This window comes from Mustela nivalis (assembly GCF_964662115.1).
Source record: "Mustela nivalis genome assembly, chromosome: 2".
Taxonomy (NCBI): Eukaryota; Metazoa; Chordata; class Mammalia; order Carnivora; family Mustelidae; genus Mustela; species Mustela nivalis.
Window position 1 is genome coordinate 171,128,921 of NC_139021.1, and position 9,533 is coordinate 171,138,453.

Here is a 9,533-nt window from a genome sequence, read left to right on the forward strand (position 1 = left end):
CGTGAAGGGATATTATGAGATGGTTTCTGTGAAGGACCCAAGTCGAGGGCTTATGGAACTGAATCTTAATTCTGACAGCACGAAGTGTGAACAAACATTACCATGCTTTATTGCTCCAAATCTGTTGCTGAATTCCTTGTTTCTGTACGAGTCAGAAGCCCAATAAACAACTTCTGCAAGGTTCCAACAAGCACTTTGTCATCCCGGAGGTTCTGAATGATCTGTAGTCTTTCTCCTGATCCCAACCCCAACCCCAGGAATATATTTTCCGTCTAAAGCATTAAACCTGAAAGTCCGTCCATACCTCTTAGGGTCATCGGAGGCATTTAAGAAAAGAAGAGATGCTTGAAGTCATATCCGGAGCAGAAATAGGCAGCCTTAAGATCAAATAATTGCAACAGCATCTCTCTGTGCGGGGAGCATGAACACTGAGGGAGGGGGCTGTATGCTTATTTTCATATCTATCTCCACGTAGCTTCCAATTTCAAGGATGGAGGGAGGGGCTTACTCTCAAAATGGAGTGACTGTCTCGTTGGGAACAAGTCGGACTGGAAATAGAAAGGGGGCCATATTCCTCTCCAGTGACGCTCTCCACCAAAGATGCTTAATTTGTCCTGGGTAAACAATCATCACCCCTTCTGAATCTGCACTTCTACCCCGTGTTAGCAAATAAGTGGTAGGATAGTCCCTTGAATGTGCGTGGGTGTGTTGAGTGTTCAAATCTGTACCAAGATTTTATGAACAGGCTACTCTATGCTCTGGTCCTATATATAGGCCGAGGCGCGGGGCCCCGCCTGAGCGGGAGGATGGAGAACGCTGCTCGCATTTATCACCCAGGCCCACACGCCCACACCCAACTGTCACAGAGCCTGAAATTCCTACCATTAGAGTTGCTACTTTTGGTCGAGGCAGAGGGCTTCAAGAAAACCCTTGCTCAAATATAAATATAACAGTCAAGAACGCTTCCGTGACACTCAGTTGCAAGCAGCATCCTCTTCCTTTATTTTTCTATTGCAAATAAAAAAGGGCTGGGTGGTTTTAGAAGAAGAGACTAGGGAACTGGGATTTGTAACTTGACAGCGGTGAAAGCTGGCAGACATCACGTCCACTGAGCGATGAAGGCTGACATGATCAGTGATGCCATGTGGGTGTCACGGACCGTCTGATGACAGGATGTGATGAGAAGAGCACTTCACCCTTGTGGGATTTTTTTCCCCAGATCCCACAGCCCCAGTCCAAGCATGAGAAAAATATCTGACAAACTCAGTTTGGGAGACATTCTACAGGATAGTTGGCCACTACTCCTTAGGACAGTCAAGGTCATGGAAAACTAGGGAAGACAGAAACGCTGTCCTAGACTGGAGGAGACTGGAGAGGCTGATTAAATGCTATGTGGCCCCTTTGATTGGATCCTGGAACAGAAAGAGAGCATTAGTGGAAAAACTGGAGACATCCAAATAAAGTTGGGGGTTTAGTTGGTATAACGAATCAACGGGCCCGAGCAGTTTGAACCTGTGTTGTTCAAGGATCAACTGGACGTGTGGGTGTGGTCCCCAGCCATCTGCCCCGGGCTGCAGTTCCATCGGAAGTGAGCCTCGCTAGCCGCGTGAGTCCAGGCCAACCGGTCCAGGTGCTGGCAGGCAGTTAATGCCCTGTGCACCCCTCCTTGCATGCCAGGCTTAGTAGTGGGGGGTCACTTACCTGGGCTGTTAGAGTCACGCACAGCAGTACCTGATCATTCTCTGTCCTCCAGGTGACCAGCCCTGGTGGTCCAAAGTGTCACCGTTCATCAGATAGTGCCTGCCGACTGGGTTGAGTCTTCACTATTTCAAGATCTCCCCTCCTTCCCTCCAACCAGCCTTAGAGCTCCACCCCGACCACCCTCTTCCCCTCCCCTTCAACCCATGGAGCCCTCCTTACCCCAGCTGGGTTGAGTCCTGTCTCCTAGATGATTGAAAACAAAGGCATCTAATGCTCCTCTGAGACAGAAGTCCAGACATCCAGAACACAGAACCTGGTCCCTCTTTGGGAGAAGGAAAAAAAAATACCTCTCACTCTTTCCGATGAGCTTACAGCTGAGAAAAATAGACATAGTTCGTTCTCAAGCTGGTGATTCTGCTCCATTAGATGTTCAGTATATGGCATGACACGGTAATGGGAAGAAGTGGCACCAGGTCTTGTACTGCCTTCCACCCCTAAGAGGGAGATGGAGAACAAAAAGACGGATAAGTCCTCTCCATAAATGGTCAGCCAGGAGAGCTTCCCAGGATGTCAGTGGGACTAGCCAACAGGAAGCACCATGGGTTCTTGACAAGCTTGGACTACTCCAAGGTGGAACCACTCCGCATAGAAATAAGGCTCGCTGTGTCGGAAGAGAATCTTAAAATGTACATGAGAATTGTCTCCCTCGATATGAGTCTACACTAGACTGCCCTGTGAGGCTTCTTGTCCCTCCTTTGGAGCTATGCATGAGCTCGTTCTAAGGGCCAGGTAGTCACAGAATCCAGAGTGCCTGCCATGCTCATGGCAGAACTGGGAAAAAGGGGTCCAGCCTCAAGGATTCAGAGATCATGGGGTCTGGACCACCCAGGTGCTACTCCAGACAGAACAACACCAATCTGAGCAAAAGCAACGAGGGTGCATTGGGGCAGATAGTTCTAGAGCATGAGCCCCCTTCCACTGGACAAGGTTGGGTTTCCCAAAAAAGACTGGGGCTGGGGAAGATTTGCATAGGAATCTCTGGAGAAGGAGGAACAACCTGAGAACCAGAGGAGCTGGTTAGAATTTGGGGGCATGTTGCCTAGGGTGGTGGGCACTGCAATCAGGTCATAGATGATTCAGAAGTTGGTCTGGTCTGAGAGGGGTCACGGTGCAAGCAACAATCCCTTTGCTCAGGAAGAAGGCAGTAGAACAACCCCTAGGAACAGCTCAAGGAGGCTATGTTGACTGCATAGCCTCCAGGCTTCATTGTCTAGCCCTCCTGGGATTCTAGAAGGATCTAACACACTTGGAAAAATTTCTTTCTGCTCTAAGGGGCCAGACTTGGCCTCTGTTACTTGCCATTAAGAACCCCGACTGACACATGTTAACTCCTTTCATCCCAAATTTACATAGATAAATCACCAGAAAACGATTCCTTTGAACCTAGAAACAGTAAACAAAAGGGACTTTAGCAAAAAGAGACTAAAAATGTGGTTTTGTTTCCTCTTTCCACAATGCATATTAAATAAGACCATCTTACATTACTTCGGAGCCTCAGAGACTCAGAAACCACTCGCAAGCACATGAAGAAGGTTTGTGAGTTCATTATAACACCATTTGGTTTTCCTCTCAAAATGAAATGTGAAGAATGGGGGAGGTGAGCTCTGTCGTGTGTTGCTGCTAATGTTTTTAACCAAGGATCTGGAGTTGTTTGATATTTTTGGCTTCATAATGTCCATGTCCAGTCCCGTTTTGGACATAAAGCAAGGTTGGAGTCCAAAGGAAAAGTGTTTCTGGGCTACAAGATACTCTGTTGGTCCAAAGTAAAAAATTAAATTCCGGAGGCCCCTCTTCTTCCCATTCTTTGGATTTGGCTTTTTTCGTGCAGCAAGCTGTACTTTCCTGTGTTCTCTTGTTTTTCCTTCCCGCCTTGGTGCCAGAGGCCAGTATCTGCCTCAGTTTATCACCAGGTTTTGTTCTGTGCTCTTGACTTCCTATTCCTTTCTGGACCTCTGGTACTTCAGAATGGGGACTAGGCACCAGAAAGAAATCAAGGTGTTGCCACTCAGCTCTCGGACACCCAAGGATGATGTCGTTCCATTTCCCATCTCGCCCACACCCCATCACATGACATTGAAGCCAACAGACAAGGGGTTCCCATGGCTGACATAGCAGACTTGGGTATTGTGCTCCCCATTCAGTTCTGAAGTTTCAAAATTTGAGAGAGAGAGAGAGAGAGATCGATCAAGGGTGGTGACAGTATTATTTTGCCCTCTATGGACAAAGGGCATTCTTTAGCACAGGCTGGGAATCCCTACCAGTAACAAATACCAATGTTACTTTCTTTTTTTTTTTTTTAAGATTTTATTTATTTATTTGACAGAGAGAGATCACAAGTAGGCAGAGAGGCAGGCAGAGAGAGAGGAGGAAGCAGGCTCCCTGCTGAGCAGAGAGCCCGATGCGGGACTCGATCCCAGGACCCTGAGATCATGACCTGAGCCGAAGGCAGCGGCTTAACCCACTGAGCCACCCAGGCGCCCCCCAATGTTACTTTCTTTATGCAAGGACAGGTACAAACTTTTCTGGTCTCTGTGCACTCGTGTGTGTGTGTGTGTGTGCGTGCATGGTGTGTGTGTGTGTGTGTGTGGTGTGTGTGTAACTGATGTGTGTAACTGGTGTGGGTAAATGGTGTGTGTAACTGGCTTCTCATTGAACTCAGGTTTGCCTCACTGTATCAGATGTTCAGCCTCTAAAACTGACAGAATCTGCTTTTTTTTTCCAGACTCCGTGTAGCCTGTGTGGCCCCAGGCTCAAACCCAGGATGACCTCCTACTTCTGAACCTTCAGATCCCGAACAGCCGTCTGTGATTGCGGAAGGAAGAGTCATGGGGAAGTTGTTGAAGGCAAGAGATATTTTCAGCAAAGCTCCCGAGAAACTACATAGGAAGACAAATTAGGGAGTCTTCTCCTGCTTAACGAAATTTCCTATAAAATTCATCAGGCCTACTTGCTATTTTGCATGATCTGTAGATAATGGATTACACTGACCCCATACCCAATGGAGTAAATGATTACATAAAAAGGGGGTTGTTAGGGTGGCCCTAAACCAATATGATCGGTGTCCTTAAAAGTACAGGACATCAGGACACAGAGAGCAAGGAAGACATCAGGCATGTGCTCACAGAGACAGCAATGGGAGGGCCCAGCAAGAAGGCGGCCATCTGCAAGGCAAGGAGAGAGATCTCACAAAAGAAACTAACTTACCAGCACCTTGATCTTGGACTTTAGCATCCAAGACTGTGAGCAAATAAATTCTGTCATTTTACCGCCCACCCAGTCTGCAGCATTTTGTTAATGGCAGCCCAAGCAGATGGAGACAGGGTCAAGGTGGTGAAAACCCAGTCAAGAAGCAGAGTGAACTTTAGTCCCTATGCCCCAATGTGAAAATCCTTTAACAAATAAAATGATTTACTTAAGGGTTTTGAAAAAGCCCCTGCTTCAGAGCTGCTAATGTGTAATGGGGCTCTGATTTACTTACTATTTCTTCTCTGTCGAATCGCCTGAGGGGTTATGCACGCACACAGACACAAAGAATGTTCCCTTCATTTCAGGTGCCTTTTGGTTCCATTTGTATTTACAGCAAAAGGTTCCTTTGATCCTAGGCAGCACTGGAAAATGATTCAGGGTCCCCTGTAGAGCCACTCTCTACTCATCCCAGAGGAAAGCTAAAACATCCCTCCTTATCTGCCTTGATTTACCCAATATTCACATTTCCTATTTGAGACACACACGAAGAATGACATTCTGAGAAAAACTCGACTTCTTCAGGTGGACCAAAGTCCATTTAAAACAGACCCTTGACTAGGAATCACCACCTTCAAGGGTAACTGAAGGGCATCCCTCCCACTGCTCAAGGAGGGGCCACCTTTTTACTTCTTCATGCTCTCCCCGCCTCCCCCTTACCCTCCTCTGAGAGCCTGGAGCACCCTCTGTCACTTTGCATTCTGAAACGGAAGTGAAATCTGGGTAGGAGCAACGTTTTGCTCGACAAGCTCATTTCCCCTTTCCTCCCTGCCTCGGGAGGGGACACTCACCGAGTTCCCACTGGGCCTGACCTCCGGGGACACTTCTTAAAGCAGAGGGAACAAGAGCCCCTCGATCATGAAGACAGGTTTGCAACTGGTGGCCCAGGAGCCAAGGTCTATTCTGGGCAGAACACGTCTCCTGCAGAAAGGGCTAGACTCTGTCACTGCTGGAGGGAGAGGGAGACAGGAGGAAGGTCGCTCCATGACTTTCCATCAGGCAGAGCTCAGGCACTACCTGGTTAAAATAGTAACTGCTGGAAGTGGCGGTGACATAATCCATGTGTGCGGCCACAGCCAGGGGCGGCGGCGGCCGGGGGCCGGGTGGGGGGTGTCGGTAGTGGTGGAATCACATTCTGGGTTCTCCATCTCCACTCTGGCTACGGGTGGGCCTCCATGATGATTTTTGTACCCTGTGCAGTTCTAGAACCCAAACCTGAGTGTTCTGAGAATGTGGGTTTCTGTTCACTAATGTACGTGCCACGTGCTAGCTGGATTTATCAAAAGTATGCCTTGGTGTCTTCTTTGGGATCATCTTGGTAGTTTCCAGGATGATTACTGGGTCTTTGTCAATACATGCCCAATTGGCAAAGATTCCAATCGTGCCCATAAAGACTAACCTCAAACCTCTGAGCTTCATGCCAAGTGAAGTCAGCAGCCCGTACCGACTGTGACGTGGGGGCTCTTTCTCTCTTCCAGCAGCCAGTTTAAGTCTGTGGGTCCCCAAGCACCCTGAAATGAGGTATGGAGACCCGGAGTGGGGAGTGAGTGTCCATCTTCTAAAAAGCCCCCACAGAAGGGTACGCTTACTCCTTCCCAATGCAGCACAACCAAGTCCTTAAAAGGAAAAACCTTCTTTTTCACTCACCATTGAGAACAAGCTTGCAAATTTCTGGGTAAGCCCCAATATTATTCTCAAAGCTTCAGATAGGCACCTAGCCACAAAAGCAAATGTTATATACATGAAATGGCAATGGCTCCTTGAGAAAATTTCCCCCACTAACAAGCAAGAAACCAGCCAGCACGGGAAGCACTGAAATGAGTACGACTTTCTCCCCAGGGAGGAAAGCACAGAGCAGGCTCCCAGGGGCGGGAAGAAGCGTGGCCAGCATCCGAGTGGGCTGCAAGGGACTCCAGCCAGAGGTTGACACTGGCTCCGAGTGCAGCCGGGGGGAGCTGGGGCTCTAGAAGAGGAAAGGAGGCAGGGCAGTGGTTCCAGCTGCGGGGAATCTTCAAGTGACAACCTGGGAGGGAACAAGGACTTGGCAGCCGGACCAGAATGAAGTAGGCTCCTAGGGCCAGCTGTTCCCAGCTCGCTCTCTACTTCACAGCACCTTTTCTTTTTTTTTTTTTTTTTAATTTTATTTATTTATTTGAAAGACGGAGATCACAAGTAGGCAGAGAGGCAGGCAGAGAGAGAGAGAGAGGGAAGCAGGCTTCCTGCGGAGCAGGGAGCCCGATGCGGGGCTCGATCCCAGGACCCTGAGATCATGACCCGAGCCAAAGGCAGCAGCCCAAACCACTGAGCCACCCAGGTGCCCCTCACAGCACCTTTTCAAAGCAGGGCCTGGACACCTGGTCACAGAGATGGGAGGCTCAGAAAGGAGGGTATGGCTGTTCCCCTACCTTCTAGCTTTCCAGTCTTCACTCTCCGCCCGTGCTGCCCTTGACTGGGCTGCATTTTCAGGAACCCCTTATGGGAAGCAGGAGGAACCCAGGACCCAGCCCCCGGCTTACCAAGGCAGAGGGGTTCTTTAAGGAAGGAAATGAGTATTCGACATGTCGGCTAGTTAAATTTAAATTTAAAATAATAATAATAATAATAATAATAAAGAAGAAAGTGTGTATGGGCTTAATTTGGAAGCCCCTGAATTTAATTTGTCCTTTATTAGAAAGTTGGGTTTTCTCCCCAAAGCCAAGAAACAGATCCTTTGCTGGGAATCTCCACTCACAGAGGGAGCAAATGGCCACTGAGGCAATCACATGCAGATGGGGCTGGATGGACAGAAAATGGTTTGCCAGCATCTCAGCTAACATCAGAGGCTAGTGGCTGGTCAGTAAGAGAACATGCCTTTGTCGACAAAGGCCTTGGACAGATCTGAAACACACTGAGGTCTTTGGACAGAGGTGGGAGGAAGGGGGTCCAGTGGGAGAACATATTCTTATTTGCCACCTCTGAACCCAAATCCCTGTTACCTCGAGAACGTGTCCTTGGAGACTGTGAGGGCCTGATCATGTCTCTTTACATGAATCTTTTTCAGGCCACATGCTCCAATCTCCAGTCAACCTCTGCCCTGTGGAAAGAGAGGGGGAAGACTTGATTCTTAAGCCAAGGGCCTCAACTAGCTATCTTTGGTTTCTCTCCATAAATTAGAACAATTAATTAGATGGTTACAAATAATAGAGGGAAAGTATTGTTACTATTAGCAAATTATATTGGATATAATAAAATTACACATCATAAGGCAGAACTTGCTGGATTTCTGCTTCATGTGGTGGTGACCTGACATTACAGCAGCTCTTTTTCCAGAAGGATTGTTCCTTTCTGCTTATACAGGCTGCTTGATCAAACCCATCCTGAACTCTCTCCAGATAGAGTACAGCAGAGCTAGACCCCAGGAATGAAGAGAATGCATTCCAGCTCAGACTCAGGACCTTATCTTTTCAAAAATGAAAATAAGACCAACTGATTAAATCTCTCAAGTTTAGTTCAATCTAGCCTCCCAAATTTTGGAGCACTAGAAACATTGCTCAATATCCCAAAAGAATGATTTCTGAGGTTAAAAAGTTAAGATTTGTATAGAAATAGAGTTGGGGGGGGGCATAAGAAGTGGATCTGCCCAATGTCAGGAGGAAAGATGGCATCCCAGTGTGTTGGGCTCATCCTTGTTAACAAGTGTCCAGCAACGTGCCTAAAAAAATGTTGCCATTTCTTCCGAACTTGAAAATAAAGTTTTCAAAAGTTGGAAAGCTTTTGATATTTTTGGTTTAGGGATTTGGGTAACAGTAGAATTACAATCCTGATCTATTAGGTGAGGCTAGGGCCTGCCGTCCAAAGTCACAGACTCTCTGGAGGCTGAGTATGTGGAAGGGCAAGGACTAAAAGTCCACATTACAGGAAGGTCCTGTCAGGACCCTGCAGACAGGCCACCCACCCAGCTATGAGAAGGAAAGCTGGATGCACCCAAGTCCTCTGAGATTAGCTGGTTTCAGAACATTCCTCTGCCACCTAGTGGCGTATAGAGCATACACTTTAGTCCCACCGAACTTTCTAGGAGCTTCTATGAGAACCAATCTGCAAGGCTTTGATGGATTGTCTTTATTTTTACCTAAGCAATTTCAAAAAATACCTCGTGAGGCTCATCAGAGAGAAGATCAATGAGAATGGACTCTGAGCCTGTGCTGGTGTGTTGGGTGATGAACCCAAACCACTTTGCAAGGATTCTGTGCCTGGTATCTTGTAGCGGGTAACAGCTTGTTCTTTCGTGACAACATGATCCACAGCACAAAGACTACACACACACACACACACACACACACCCCACACTCTTCTTGTTATCTTTATAAATAGACGCAAGGAGTTCTACAAGAACTCTGTGACTATGCCTTTATGATTTGTACTACTTTGGGAATTCTTTTCTAAGGATAAGGCCAAGTCTTTAATTACATCATGCCATTTGCATGATTGCAGCCTTTCGCCTACAGCCTATGACCTTGCAAAGTTCCCAAGCTTGGAAGAGCCATATTCAA

At 47.5% G+C, this 9,533-nt stretch overlaps 1 protein-coding gene across 7 annotated transcripts; it reads right to left on the minus strand.

Annotated features, from left to right (window-relative positions):
- Positions 1-914: 914 nt before the first annotated feature.
- Positions 915-6,820, minus strand: LOC309858870 (uncharacterized protein). 7 transcript variants are annotated; one of them, XR_014308399.1, is made up of 6 exons: positions 6,022-6,820; positions 5,796-5,925; positions 2,049-2,195; positions 1,921-1,944; positions 1,513-1,763; positions 919-1,412 (listed from the first exon to the last, which is right to left on the minus strand). XR_014308399.1 is itself a non-coding variant. In XM_082719187.1 (5 exons), exons 1-5 carry the CDS (start codon positions 6,064-6,066, stop codon positions 1,354-1,356), a joined length of 405 nt encoding a protein of 134 aa, XP_082575313.1. In that variant the 5' UTR covers positions 6,067-6,820; the 3' UTR covers positions 915-1,353. The 7 variants fall into 7 exon arrangements, 2 of the variants coding, with proteins under 2 accessions (XP_082575313.1, XP_082575312.1); XM_082719187.1 differs by lacking the exon at positions 1,513-1,763 and having other exon boundaries at positions 915-1,412; XM_082719186.1 differs by having other exon boundaries at positions 915-1,763.
- Positions 6,821-9,533: the final 2,713 nt, after the last annotated feature.